Below are 15,997 nucleotides of genomic sequence, written 5' to 3'. Positions count from 1 at the left end.
GGAAACGATTTAATTTTTTTTTCACAAAATACGGATGTCCCATGAAACACAGTGAATTACTTTACAAATTTCCTTAAGCTGTAATGAAAATGTAACTGACACAAATGGTACGTCTATGTGAGGAAAATACCATAAAATAATAAACAATAAGAAAATGAATGATTCACACGCAAAGGAAAATGTTTTTTTTTTCGAAAAAATACATGATTTTTATCTTTTTCCAAATGTCCATTTAATTGTGAATTACGTTACGGTGTCTCTTGCATCTGTTAATGATAGTAGCAAACTTTCCATATTCTTAATTATACACAAACCAATGTCAGTCATAAATGACTCTGGAACAGATTTTTCAGGTGCTACATATTTTTTCACATCCTTGGTAAAGCACAAGTCCATGTTACAGTGAATTACGTTACGGTAATTTCTGTTAAACGGATAAAAAAAACCATTGTTCTCTGAACAAATTAACTATAAATCATTATTAGTCACATCGCCTATCATACGAGCATCTTTAGAAAGGGAGTTGTGACGCGGGAACAATTGTAAAGGCGTTCCTGGTGTAAACATTCCCTCTAGTCGTAGGTTTCCTTAATTTCTGTTAAGTGCAATTATTGTGACACTATTAATTTTCAGTTCAATTTAACTTAAAAACGGAGAATAGATATAGTTGATCAAACATATTATGTTTTGAAAGTATACCAGAAATATTTGTTATATGTTAAACAATTGATCGAACCAATTGTACCATTATCATTTCCTTACATGCCACTAAAGACTTCTCTATTTCTTCATGTGGCGTATATAAAAATGACAAACTTAACAGATACGATTTGTTTCTAACATTACTTGCCAAAACTTGCAATTAGTTAGTTTTTCGTGTTTAACCTTCCAATTCTATTATGTGTTCCAATTAAAGCATGAGAAAGCCATGTATTATATATTACACTGTTAAACGTGAATTACGTTACAAGTCGGCCATTCCCGTTAAGCTAATTATAAACATTCCAATTGGATTTGAATGCACAATTGTTTTCCGTGTATCACCTAAAAGATGTATGAATGGAAATAGGTTGCTAAATTGGCCTTCATCTTTTGCTAATTATGTTTCCAAAGAATACTAAAGGAAACTTGTTTTCAATTTCATTTTGTTTTATCATTTTTTAAAAGATATTATAAAATATAGAGTATCTTAAAAAAGATAACAAATTTCTGAACAAAATATTTGTTTCGTGTTAAGAATTTATTATTTATGTATCGAATGGTATCATTTGAAGGGCAGTTTTGAATAACTGTATGATGAAATTATTATTATTCAACATAGGTGTCCAGAAGTAACGTAATTCACTACCAAAACACACTGGGCATGTTCAAAATTTCGTACAGGACATAAATCAACCAATCAAGAGCTATCTAATGTGTTTTCTTGCAATTCAGACTTTGTTTTTTTTTAAATTTAAATCATTTGAATTGTTTTCAGTGTTCAAAATGTCCCTATTGGGGTACTTTAACTGAATTTGAATGAATGACAGAGGAGTTTTTTTACAGAAAAAAAAACATTAGAAAGAGCAAATAAGAGGCTCTCGAAGAGCCTGACTCGCTCACCTGGTAAACCTTATTAATCAAATAAGTACAGGTATCATGCTTTGTTTCCATGTTTGACCAAAAAAATTGCAGAGAAAGAGTATGTTTTGATGAATGCTGTAAGTTCAACTGATTATCTATGGCAATGTAAAATGTTGAAAATTTTAGAATCTCTGGGAAAAAAATAGGCAGGGGTCCCACTATGCCCTGTTATCCCACTGGGTTGAGGGGGCATTAGACCGCTATGCATTTACTGCGAAGTTAAATCATGGCTATACAACATTTTCATCATCACCACTCAACTCATGAGACCATACTAACGAAATAAACCAAATATCGTTGAAATCAAAGCAAGCATTAAAATTAGCAGGAAAATGGTCATCCAGAACAAATTTTCATCACCACCAATCAACAAAAAAAATCATTGAAATCCGAGAAATGCGGCCATTTAAAAAAAAAATCAATACGGCTTGTCAACTCAGAATATCATGTTTATCTTTTGAGTAGCTTTCATCTTCATTATTTTTTCTATAGTTGAGGAAAAAATAGCAAAAAAAGCATTTTGACCCCTTTGTTCTATTTTAGTAACAACAGTCATGTTTTTTTCAATCGATGAAAACTTTTAAATGACCAGTTTGTGCAAGATACCCTTAAGAATAATTACGCCAAAATTTCATTAAATTTTGTCACATAGTTTCAGAGATTTTCATAGTTGTACACGTTAAAAACAATAACAACATATGTTTCAAGGGCCATAACTCCGAAATCAGGCGACAAATCATTTTGAAAATGTCGGCATGAATCCGTTTCCTTATGGTAAACAATTTAACCCCTCTGTCAGAATTTTGATCCATTCGAAGGTTTTTCAGTTTTTTTTTGCCAAAAAAAAAAACAAAAACAACCTGTATTTTGACCACGTGTTCAGCTTTTAGTAACAACAGCCATGTTTTACAAACGATGAAAATTTTCAAACAATCAGATTGTGCAGGATACCCTAAGGAACAATTATTCCAACTTTCATCAAATTTTGTTCCATGGTTTCTGACAAGAAATTTTCAAAGTTGTACACGTGAAATATGACCAAAAAATCTGTTTCAAGGGCCATAAATCTTACATTTGGCGGCAAATCATTTTGAAAATTTCAATATAGGTCCGTTTTCTGATGGTGAACAATTTTTGAGTTTGTTTTTTTGGCAAAAAAAAACTGTATTTTGACACCTATATTTATTTTAGGTTACAGGGGCCATGTTTTTCGAATTTCAAACATTGTACTGACCCCGTTGCTCAATTTTTAGTAACCATGTTTTCGACAGATAAAAAAAATCCAAACATCAGTTCAGACTACCCTAAGGAACATTCATACCAAATTTTGGTACAAGTAAATCAAGTAAGGTCAGAGAAGAAGATTTTTGAAAGAAAAAAAAACATTAAAAAGAGCAAAAAAAAGGGGAGAACATTGAAAAAAGGCAATAACTCCTACATGGCTTGGGTCTCCCTAACCACTTCTAACGTTTCTATTATTTTATATGTACAAAAAGTTATTTTCGAAGTTTCATAATGTATTCCCAGGACAAACGACAACTTACGTTGCATAACAATGTGAAGCTTGGAAATAAGGCTTACAAAATAATTTTGCTAATGGTATGAAGATTTGAAATTTTTCACAAATTGACTTACTATAGAAAATCCACTGCTAACTGACAGGCAAATTACTCGCACATGAAAACAATATTCATACATTTTTGTAGTAAATTACAAATACGATTTTTAAGTACACATCCTCAGTTTTATTTTGACTACTTTTGATCAATACATACAGATTATGCCCTTACAATGCAGATCTAGATTCCGTGTTTTGGGTACTATATAAAGGGGTGCCCATTTGACACAAAAGTGGTAAGTAAGACCTTAACGGATTAAAATGAAAATTTGATGACAGATAGATCTCATCATGCTGAACACATTTATCCAGACAGAATTTGGCTAAACCTGACGGTTTTGAAGATAAATGCAAAAAACTTCTGTCTGACCTGTTCCATTTTTATTAACAGCGGCAATGTTTTTTGGGACGGATCAAAAATCCCCACATCAGTTCTATGCAGGATACACCAAGATACATGCATACCAAGCTAAGTTCTCATTGGCCAAGTAGTGTCAGAGGAGAAGAGTTTTGAAACATTGTTAACAAATGACAACGATAAAAGAAAGTGATGGCATTACTAGCTCACTTGGCCTATGGCCAGGTGAGCTAAAAAGCTTAAATAAACTGGTCTCTCTTTCATGCTAAATGAAATATGGACTAACTGCTGTAAAACTTGGATTACTTTCTCCAACAATTTTCTCGCATAAGTATTGTATAATTGTATTATCTCAAGTAAAACACAATAAAGGATGTATGTTATTTTATTGACAATACTATGAAATGTCATGAAGGGACAGATAAATAATGTTAATAACAGTACTCCCCTTTAAATACATCCACCATCAGTACTGTTCCTGCGGTTTCTCTCCCCAAATGTCTCCCAATTTCAATTTTCATATGATTGGTTCTTTAATCATCAAATGTTTCCCAGACAGTGGAGTAAAATGTAGTCATTAATATGATGTAGAATCACAAGTACTTACACTGATTTAATGCCATATTTATATTTTTTAATGAAAGATAGTTATGCTTTTTTCTTTAAATTTCTCAATCAATCTTAAACTATAAAACAACTGTTCTTTGAAATTAATTGTCCTGCAATATTTATTGACGAAAATAATTTAGTAGTACACATCTTATTCAAACCAAGCATACCAAAAATATTTCATATCTCCATATTTATACATTATAAACTAATATTTACATTATGAAACTATAGGTGAAAACGAGATATACAAACCTAGTTCACATCTTAGAGAACTGTTAAACTAACAAATACACCAGTAACAAAGGAGAATAGTGTAGATCACTTCCAGTCTGAAGAAGACTGCTAATCTTAAGTTCCTAAGGCTATAATTAAGTGTGACTGAATTTGCACTGTTTATTTATCATTAAACCTTACAATTTCGACAGTGGGTACAGAAGTACCCAGTAATACCTTTGCCATTGATAATCTTGATATAAACAGATACTTAAATCTTATTTGGCAATCACCTAATTCAGAAATCAAAAACCCAAATTTCATAAATATAAAGACAATGTTAATGATTCTAAATGGCGAAGTGCAATACTAATATCTTGAAAGCCTCTTTAGTACCAACTTGATTCTGATGTCCAGTTAAGTATGGTTTGTTTCGATGTCAATACAAGCTGGTCAAGAGTAAAATCTAATAGTTAGTATTTATGCATTGCACAGAGCAACTGATTTCTTTTTCTAAATGCAATAATATAAACCAATAAAAAGCATCTCTCATTCTATCAATATTAATGTGTAACAGCAAATGATTAAAAGTTGGAGGTAAAAATGTGTAAAATGTTGAAAAGCCAGTTCATTAACTCATTTCTGAAGCACTTTCAAAAACACATATATAAGTACAGTTTCATAAAATCAAAGCTCTTGATTCTGTCATATTAACCCCAGTAAAACATTTTATGATTTCATCAAAAGAAATAAATATGATGTAATAAGAAAGCACTATCAACTTGGATCATTAATCCATCTTTACAAAATCTTGCCCAAAAGTAGTAAATACACTAAAACACAATTGAGGCTGCCACTTGGCAAATTTTCTCTATTCACATAAAAAAAAAAATGATAAAAAATCAAGTTTTATCTAGATTCAAGGCTAACTGGGACTTTCAGTATTACATAAATATAAACTACTGTGGTAGATCTGAAGATTACAAAGGGGGTTCCAATCCACAAATTAATGAAAAAGGGGATTCTAGTCCACCATTTTGCTAATTTTTTTATCGTCAATTTTGTGAATGCTTCCCACACAACAAACCAATGAAAGAATACCAATTTAATCATAAACACCCTTAAAATGGAATCTTCTGGTTATTTTTTCCAGGATATATACATCGTATAACCACACCACAACTTATCAAATAGAACTAATTACTTTATATTAGTAAGTTTCAACTGTATACCTCATTCAAAGTATGATTGTCCAAAAAGAAAGTGAAAAAGGAGTTGGACCCAAATGTGAGAACATCTCTCCTGCTACAGGGTCTTTATTTAATAATGCCAATGCATTTTATCCTCTAGTATTTCCTCTAACATTCAGTTATAATCAACAAGTTGAAGGAAAGAGCTAAATGATAGCTCAAACCATAAACAAAATAAACACTTAAATATCCTCTTTAAACTAGAGGCTCAAGAGAGCCTGAATCGCTCACCTGGTTAACGATTTGCTTATTTGAAAAACTTGAGGAATGAGACAGGCCAAGTTAAAACCAACTAAATTGACAAATGCAAAAAATGCTTTTCATAGCATTTTCATAACCTGAACCAGAATTTTGCTAAAGGCAACAATTTTTAAATTTTTTTCAAAAACCTGTCTTCAGTTCCATTTTTAGTATAGGCAGACATATCTATTCACCGATTAAAAATCACAAAAGTCATTTTGAGCACAATACACTAAAGAACTATTATGCTTACTTTCATTCAATGATCTTAAATGGTTTTAGAGAAGATTTTCAAAGTTGTACATGCGAAAAAAACCAAAATAAAAAAAAACTGTATCAGGGGTCGTAAATCCTACATTAGTCAATATTACCCATGCCAGAAATTTGCTAAAGGCAATGATTTTTGAGTTATTTGCAAAAAACTGCCATCTGACCCCTATGTTCTATTTTTAGTAACAGCAGCCATGTTTTTTCATGGATAAAAAATCCCAATACTCATTTTGTGCAGAACACCCTAAGGAACAATCATGCCAAGTTTAAAACCTGTCAGTCCAGTAGTTTCAGAGAAGGAGATTTTTAAAAATTTGTCCATGACGACGACATTGACGGACGCCAAGTGATGGCATAAGCTCACTTGGCCTTCGGCCATGTGTTAATAAAAATTTCTTTTCTGTTATCTGAACTTTACAAATCCACATACTGCAAGATAAAAAATTATTACTATTTTAATTTTTGTTTCGATCAATATTCAGGATCATCAGTGTTAAAAATTCCAAACTGCAATTATTTTATTACTGTGATTTCAAACTAATTTCTGAATTCACAGTTTGAAATAAACACTTGTTACAAATATACCGGTATGTGCTCAACTTCACCTTCAATGACAGTGTTAATAGCAAAAAAAAAAAGCTCAGTTATTGAGAATGTCACAGCAAAGTTAAGCAAATGACAAAGGTGTGACACATATTGATAGTTCATTGGTTAAAAGAATAAAAACTGGAGAAAAATAGAGTTTGACAACTAGCTGACATGACACGTTGATAGATCATGAGATATCTTGAGATAAAAAGTTGACTTCACATTTCAAGCAACAATATAGGCTTAAACATAACCATAAAAAATCATTTCTTAACTACAAGCATATAACAACAATACATTTGTGTATAACATAATATATAGCCATAATTGTTTACTATCACTTTTTGTTTAGCTTTGAAATAAAATGGTTTAAAGATTTCCAATGACAAAAAGTTTGCATACTCAATTTTCTTAAAATAATGACAAAACAAGAATTCCACTTCTGAATAACATTTAACTGGCTCTTTATAAGAAAGTTATTAAAAAAAATGTCTATAAACTGAGCAAGTTAAATTTTCATTTCAATAATTTAACCAAGTCTGATTAGGAACAGTCCACACTTCAAATTCTATAAATAACTAACAACCATTTTAAAGTGAATAACACAAGTACGTGTGTACATCCACTGAAATTTACCATTGAGATGGCATCATGTTGACATTAAATAAGAGATTTAAAAATACACACACAATCATAATAAAGTACAAAGTTTCCGGAATGAAAAATAACATCCTCATGTGTTGACAAAGATTTGAAACGAAAAACCATTGCTATTAAAACAATACATATATGTATGACCCACAGTGTTATCCAAACAAAATTTCCCCAAATCAGTCATTTACTAAATGCAGCCACTACAGCCCATAGAACTTCATTGGTCCCTTCTTTCATAGATTCCTGATCGAAGTCAAGATCAAGTAATTCGCGAACACGCTTCATTGCAATTTCATAGTCATCGTCAGACAGTGGAGCAAAGGCATTTTCCAGTACATCAGCAGAGTGTGCTAAATAAATCAATGCCAATATACGTTTTTCCATTCTGTGTGCATTATTTGTCCACCGACTTAAAACTGAGTCTTGTACTTTTTTAATTAACTTCTGCTTAATGTTACCGTCTGTTAATGGATGAGTGGTCATATCAAACAGTAAGAAATTTTGTTTCTCTGTGGTACACACACCTTTTTCGACCAGATTCTTTGCTAGTCTTTCTCGGACATTCCTCAGTTGATATCGGAGTTTTAATGGATTCCATGTTTCACCTGAAGTTAAAAATAATTAAATCCAATGAAATGTATTCACAATATACTTTATGACTGTACTATCTTTTTGAGAATTAAGTGTATTTTTTAAAGCTGTCTGAAAAGAAAGAAAGAATTGTCAAGGACAAAGTGTCAGTAACATCCTTTATATGTAAGGGGCCTAAAACATGAACAGCTGAAAATCATTCTGTCATGAATGACGTAATTCCTAAGTATTTGTTTGAACTTTTAAAGTAGGCACAATCAACTGTTTTCCTGTTGGTCAAGACATAACTGATACATGAACATAGTAACATAGCCTTGCATGATCAAGAAAGTCATTCAATGAGTAAAAATAGCATCGTAACAAAGCCTTCACTTATTATACCGTATTTTGGTGTGTATAATGCACATTTATGTATATAAGCAGTGCAATTTTGAAGGTCAAAACGTGTGAAAAAAGTTTTTTTAGACATAGATTGCAGTAGAATCTTGTAAGACAAAAGATCAATATTTTGTACTTGATCGGTCAATTTATTTAGCTTGATCAAGTATTTCCTACATAAATGTGAAAAAGAGAAACTTCTATTCATACTTAATCATCATGTAAAGATTGGTAGCTACATAAATTGGATAATTCTAATTTTGAAGCATGATAAAATTGACAAAGGGTGTATGAAATAGCTTATAAAACAAAATCAAAAGGTGGGAAAATTGGACATTCCCGTTTTTAGTTGTTACTAAAATTTCGTAATTTTTTAATTTGAAACATACTTTAAAGAAAGAAAATTTTTAGAAACAATCCACATTAATTTCAAAATAATCATTTTCAGCTGCAAAAGCATTCAATAAGGACGGTATCACAAGAAAGGACTTTGTTACTTTTTACTTTTTGGTTTTTAGTTGTTTCATTTTATTAAATCTCTGTGTTTTATAAGAAAGATATATTGTAGACCCTATGTCTGAAACATGTTATTAAGACATTTAAATTTGATTTGAAGACAATATGATTTAAAATTCAATACAAAAAGATGTATATGATGATTATATAAACTTTCTTTCAGTAACATTTCACTTCTGGTTTGTTTGTTCACATTACACAATCTCTTTTCTCTAATAAAAATCTTTTATTTCTTGGCCAAATATATAGATACATAATACACACCCCCATGTTCTGGAAATTATTTCTTTGTAAAAATATGCACATTATAAACACCAAATTAAGATAAGTAGAAATATTTATACACACTAAAAGTTTGGTGCAAAATTCAATGGAAAGTTCTAGTCTTTGTTACTAAAATAAATGTGTAATGGGATAACATCCTAATGATTAATAATATGCATTATTATGTATGATAATGAAAGCACTTTTTAGCTGAAATATCTTTAAAATTAATGCTAACTGGATTAAGAAATTATATCAAATACATGTGTACCATGGTGTCTTTGATACATGTACATGTATATACATTCTTCAAATGTGTATGCCTTCAGGAGAATTACTGGTATGTAAAAGACTGCCATGATTGCATTAGTACTGAAGCAAAATTACACATGAATATAGCTTTGGGGCATAAAATATTTTTATTGCAATATGAAGAATTAAGGAAGATGATAAAGGCAACAAGTAGCATTACCACTTAAATATTCAATCCAACTTTGCACAGTTTCAGCTGGTTCAGTTTCCTTTATGTGTTTTAATGCTTCATCAAGCAACACGTCACCAGTAGGAGCTGGATTTTTCACGACAACTTTTCTATTCAGTAAACTTCGTCGACGCATTCCAGCCTTCTCTACTTCAACCCGGCCTCTTAAACCTAGTTCTATCAGTATGCATCCTCTCAAACCCGAGGAGATGCAGTCATTCCAAAACGAGGTATAACCCTGAAAATAAAGGAATACTGTTGGTAAAGACTGACATTTCTAACCAGTTACCTACTTTGCCAGCTTTTTTAATATAAAAATAATATGTTGTGAAGTGGTTCAAATTAAATTTAAATAAGAATAAATTTGTGAACAATAGCCATATTTAAAAGGTAAAAAGTAACTAAATACAAATAAAATGTGAATAAAACGTAAATATATTGAAAAATATGACCCAAATTTTTGTCAGGGACCCCTGATGAAGGCTGTAATGCTGAAAATTTGGGCTCTTATTACGTTTTATTTATATAAATACAAAGATTTAAAGAAAACTCTGGTATTTGAAGGAATTCTCAATTTGATTTTTTAAGAAACCAAGGCCAGGTGGGCACAGAACTTAATAAGCATATACTAGGATTTCCTGAGCTCTTGATAAGCTGCTTCTCTCCTAGAAAAAATTAAACATTTACAGGGCCAAACTTGTGATGATTACTGAGACTTTACCTTTAACATTTAGAGAAAGCATGGATATTTACTATTTGTTAGGTTGTGTGTACACTGCATTTATTTAATTTGTGTAAATGGAAGAATTGCAATATCGCATCTGGCAATATCATGGCTTGAGTTCTAAATCTTAAGCTACTCACAGTTTCTCTTTGCAAATTTTGACAAGTTATGACTATTTAGAAAAATTTTAAGTGACAAATTTGGTACCACAGTACTTCTTCATTTGTGAAATATAAATGTTCACACATTTTCTTGTTGAATATATACATGTAAGGTACAAGTCAAAATGTGCCATTCAGTCAAACGGATGAAAGTTCCATTTCACAAGTCAATAATTGAGCCATTATAGCAGATATGAACTTCACTCACTCAGTTTTGTTTTTTTTCTACATACAAGTAGAAGTAATTTGTACTAGCAAAGTTTAGTTTCACTGACCTAGCATCAAACTTAGAAATTCTTATTAAACTGACCAAATCAGAACTTAATATTATAACTGTAAAAAAATTGTAGTTAATAGACCTTACTGTGGGGGCATATGCATGAAATGGATCGTTTTCTATTTGCACACTTACTATTGGGTTCCTCCCAAAAACTAACTGTCAAAAGACAGGTTTTCTAAAATATAAGGCACTTCGAAACTGCCAAGAAAAAAAAACTGTATTAGCCATAAAAATTTTTGACAAGCCCGAGCTGAAAAATTTTAAAAGAACTTTTATAGTAATCATTGGCATGTTAGCTTTTACCAGCCATAACTGTCAAGCTAGTGGTCAATTTTGAAGATTGATTAGTAAGCAGATATCTATTTAAGTATGAATGCTCTACTACCCACAATCAATATTGCCACCAAATTTCACCTTTTATTTTTCCATTTTACGAAAAATAACCAGATCAGTTTTGTGTGTTATACAGTGCACCTCAATCACATCTGTTTTTATTGCAACTTTGTGTGAGAGTGGTATAATACATTTACTGGTCAGAGTAGATATTGCTGAAGCAATTCTCACCCAAATTTTATTCCTCAATCAAAGCAGTTGTACGATAGCTCATTTTTGAGAGCCAAATCTCAGGAATCTATTAGATGTGTTTCCTTAAATTTTGAACATGAAATTATTTCACAGGAAGTGAATGTGTATGCACATCATTTACTAATGCTTTTTAAAATTATGTGTGTTATATGTTATTTACATGCACACAATATAAGCAAGCATTTTCATATATTCATTTATGTTATTGAGATAACTGTTACTTTTTTTTCATAAGCTACTTGTAAGTAACTAAATATTTTGGACAAAATGCAGTGATTTGGATTAAAATTTTGCCACTGGGACTATGCCCCCCTTACCCTTCATTTCAATGAGACCAAATTTGGAACAGCAACTATGGCCAGCTATGCTTAAATATTGCAGACCAAATGTACAATGTAGCATTAGCAAACTTGAATTTCTAACCTTTACCTCTACCTCTTACCAAAATTACAGTAAAATTAATATATGATTGAGCAAAGCAAAGCTTCTTGCAATGCATTGTCCTATTCATTTTGTCTTTTTTAGCAGCACTGGAATAGAAAATTTCAGGCAGTGATATTCTGTTGGAACTTTCATTTTGTTCTGTTGTTTATTTTTTCCTGATCCAACTCAATCCATAATGTTTTCTTGTTCAAAATATCCAGTCTCTTGACAGAAGTAGTTCAAGGGTATCAATAATCATGTTAAAAATTTGTTACTAACAAACCCAGACATGAAATTTATTGACACATATTGTAGCGGTTGGTAACAACTCGTCTCAAGCTTCGTGTTCTGTCGAAATGGTGAATTTGCTGTTCTGTTATGAAAAATGAAGATCAAAAGAAATGCTTCGGGTTTTCTACCGAATTATCAATTGAAATAAATCTAACCTAACTCCAAAGAACCTGCACGACAAATTTGCATGTTTCATAAGGAAATGCGAACAGAAATACATGAATTACCGTAAGCTGAAGTGGAGAATGTTCAAGCTGCTTATAATACTTGCTTGTAACCGATAATTCGCTAGATTTCAGAAATTTATACAATTTAATTTCTTGAACAGGCACATTTTTGTTTGAATTGTTACCAGAAGAGAGATAACTCTGATCATAATACCTCTAAAAGGCAGAGTACAGTCCCGATCATAGGCGATGTCTGAAAATGACGACATCACTTCACTTTTGGTGTGTCACCTGAAGACAAAGTGCACATCTCCAGTGCAACTATTTCACCCTAATCGCCCAGTGGCATGAGCTCAGCTTACTACTGAATAAGACGTTGGAATATACAAGAAACGAATTCTAACCTCTTAATACAGTGTAAATAATTTGTTGTAGTACGTATACTATTATTGATACAGAATGTCACCTGACTAGCAAAAGCTTAGAAATAAGTAGTGCATTAAAACTGTTCAATACAGAAATAAAAACAACCTCTCTATCTTTGAGTCCAAGTAAAAGGATTTCTTCCATAAGAGTTAGACGAGTCTCCTTTGAGTCGTGCTCCTCTTCATCTTCAGGGTAGCCAGACAAATCTTCCGGCTGATCATTTGTTGTATTTTCATCCGTTCTGACATTGTGTCCTCTCCTTTGAACCAACCCTCCACCTCTTTGGGAAGCCATTCCAATAAATTTACAGCATAAATACGGCTCGATGTACAATTTTAGTCACAAAACCTCAATGTTACTGTCATCTGGCCACCAAAATGGCTGTCCCGTTGACGTAAACATCCGGATGTACGAGATCAATATTTATAAGTAAAATTAGTAATAATTTTCATGCAGTTGTATTTAGAAGATCAGATTTACCAGAAATATTGTTTATTTAAAGATAACTAGTGCTTATTGTTTTAAATTTTAATAAAAAGTAAACTGAAATTCTTAGTTACGTACATGTTTTATCGCAATTCTAATTTTAGAGACAATCAGGTTATAAACAGAATAACTTTTCCGAAAAAAAAAATAGCGGCTAACGTATACATGTTTCACTGAACAGACAGACGCAATAATTGCAGACATGTATTTCCCGATAAACGAGACAGAATTTATTAACAAGCTACCAAAACGAAAGGAATTCAAGTTGACAGAGCCATTATAACATAACGTCCATATAATAGGCCTATACATGAGGTTTTATCAATAATAATAATAATAATATTTTTTTATTTAGACAGGATAAACAAATGGTGGTCACATATCATAATATAACGAGAATTATAATATATATATATATATATATATATATATATAAGGGTCTGAAAATTTCCCAACGATGTTAGAACTAAAATTTTCGAAGCAAATTTTTGTTGTTCCCTCCGCGGGACTCGAACTCCTGTGACATCTATGGCAACACCGCCTGCACTGAGTCCAGCGCCCTAGACCACTCGGCCAGCTAGGCTATATAAAAATATAGCTTTCGCTGGCCGGGTGATTCCTCCTCGTAGGATTAATCTAGGGCTGTAACTTAGTACACGATATATGGTAGTACGGGACAGCTCATATAGGTGTTATTATGTAGGATAGAGGATCAAATTAATGATGCATGTCACAACAAATCAATATTTTACAACTTCTCAGAATGTGACGACTCTATTCACTACACTGCTCCATCGGATCAAATTGATACAAGGAAGATAACGTAAACTTATAGAAGGGTCTGAAAAATTCCCAACGATGTTAGAACTGTCTCTACCCTACATAATAACACCTAGATGAACTGTCCCGTACTACCATACACCGTGTACTAAGTTACAGCCCTAGATTAATCCTACAATGCGGAATCACCCGGCCAGCGAAAACTATATTTTTATATAGCCTAGCTGTCCGAGTGGTCTAGGGCGCTGGACTTAGTGCAGACGGTGTTGCCATAGATGTCACAGCGGTACGAGTTCGAGTCCCGCAGAGGGAACGACAACAATTTGCTTCGCAAATTTGACATTTCTAACATCTTAGGAATTTTTCAGACCCTTCTATAAGTTTACGTTATCTTCCCTGTATCAATTTGATCTGATGGAGCAGTATAGTAAATGGAGTCGTCACGGTCTGAGACGTTGTATATATATATATATATATATATATATATATATACACATAATACAAAGACATCATGTATTTCATATGAACCGACACTATAATTTCATGTAGAAAAAAATACTCTTCGAAATAAGATTTTTTAAAAGACGTTTCTGACATTTTCAGATTTTTTTCCATTGACTGGTGCCAGACACTGTTGGCGAACGTTTATAATATCCTGTACGAGATCTTGGAGTAAACAAGTTATCAACATTGTGTCTAATTCTTCTAGAACTAATGTTATGTACATATTTGAATGTTTTCATATATGTAGGTGTTAAAAAATTGCGAAGTTCTTAAAAAGAAACTAAAAAAAAAAATACAAAAAAAATTCTCTGAATACAAAATAGTCAGGTATCGGCATTCATCTAAGTACAGAAAATAAGTTTTGTGATGGAGTCATTATATTTCTAACATTAAATATAATGCGAGCAGCCGTCTTCTGTAAATTAAAAATTGCTTCGATATTACATTTATTTTTTGCACTACACCATACACTACAACAGTAGTTAAAATGTGGAAAAAATAATATTGTTATAAACTGTAAGTAAAACTTCATTTGATATGAATGGTCTAAGTCTTCTTAGTTCACACATTGTCTTATTTAGATGTGTCTTCAAAGTTAAACAATCATCTATGGTAACACCCAATAATTTGGCTGAGGTAACATTTTTCTAATACATCACTGATTCTAATACAAATATTATTACCTTTTGCTAATTTTTGGCTTGTTCCTTTAAGCATACAGTGAGTTTTGTTTCAATTTATTTCTACTCATCCAGTTTATAGAATTAAGTGAATCTTCTGTTAATTTATCTTTAACAATTTGTACAGATTTGTCACATACATCAGTAGAGGTGTCTTCTGTATACATAGTTGGATGACAATATTTAAGACGTGGTGGATAAGCATTTACAAAAAGTATTAAAAAAAAACAAAGGCCCAAGTATAGAACCTTGGGGTACACCAACAGACACTTTATTGGGGTTAGATAATTCCCCTTTCCAACCAACACACTGTCCTCCGTTACTTAAATAAGATTTAAACCAATCAGAAGTATTTTCACATATTCCAAAATGACATTAATAATCCCGGATTTGATCTTCACATTTCTCTTTTGAAAAGAGCTTGTAATACACGACACTGTTGTACATCTTACCTTTATTTCGATATAGTAGAAGGCTTGAAACTAAGATCTACCCTGGTCACAGCACAATGGAGGCAAATAGGGCAAATGCTTCGTTTTTAATATGACAAGTTTGCCGTAGGTGATAAAATAACTTCATGGCGGAATTATAAGACAAATTGAATATACATGCATAACAGAGCCGGATCCAGACACTTTGAAAAGGGGTGCAAGCCCAGGTTCCTCAGAAAAAGGGGGTGCTAGGGCATTATTTGCCATTTTTTGTCAACTTTACACATGAAAATGACAAATTTTCAAATAAGGGGGTGCCAACCCCCTGTACCCACTCTGGATCCGCCACTACATAAGCTTAACTTTCAATAGAACCCTCATATTTACTTATTACCAAAAAGCA

At 32.0% G+C, this 15,997-nt stretch overlaps 1 protein-coding gene across 1 annotated transcript; it reads right to left on the bottom strand.

Moving 5' to 3' along the window:
- Positions 1-3,968: 3,968 nt before the first annotated feature.
- On the bottom strand, positions 3,969-13,125 carry LOC148621909 (Golgi phosphoprotein 3 homolog sauron-like). Its single transcript, XM_088576766.1, has 3 exons — positions 12,819-13,125; positions 9,648-9,894; positions 3,969-8,031 (listed from the first exon to the last, which is right to left on the bottom strand). The coding sequence occupies exons 1-3, from the start codon at positions 13,005-13,007 to the stop codon at positions 7,607-7,609; spliced, it is 861 nt and encodes a 286-aa protein (XP_088432892.1). The 5' UTR covers positions 13,008-13,125; the 3' UTR covers positions 3,969-7,606.
- Positions 13,126-15,997: the final 2,872 nt, after the last annotated feature.

This window comes from Perna viridis, chromosome 3 (assembly GCF_037379345.1).
Source record: "Perna viridis isolate PV_CMFRI_1.1 ecotype Kerala chromosome 3, ASM3737934v1, whole genome shotgun sequence".
Taxonomy (NCBI): domain Eukaryota; kingdom Metazoa; phylum Mollusca; class Bivalvia; order Mytilida; family Mytilidae; genus Perna; species Perna viridis.
This window is presented reverse-complemented; position numbering and strand designations above follow the sequence as displayed.

Coding starts and splice junctions, on each gene's coding strand:
- LOC148621909 (XM_088576766.1), bottom strand. CDS start 13,007: ATGGCTTCCCAAAGAGGTGGAGGGTTGGTTCAAAGGAGAGGACACAAT. Junction 9,895..12,818: donor TTGGACTCAAAGATAGAGAG/GTTGTTTTTATT, acceptor CTTTATTTTCAG/GGTTATACCTCGTTTTGGAA. Junction 8,032..9,647: donor TTGGATTGAATATTTAAGTG/GTAATGCTACTT, acceptor TTTTAACTTCAG/GTGAAACATGGAATCCATTA.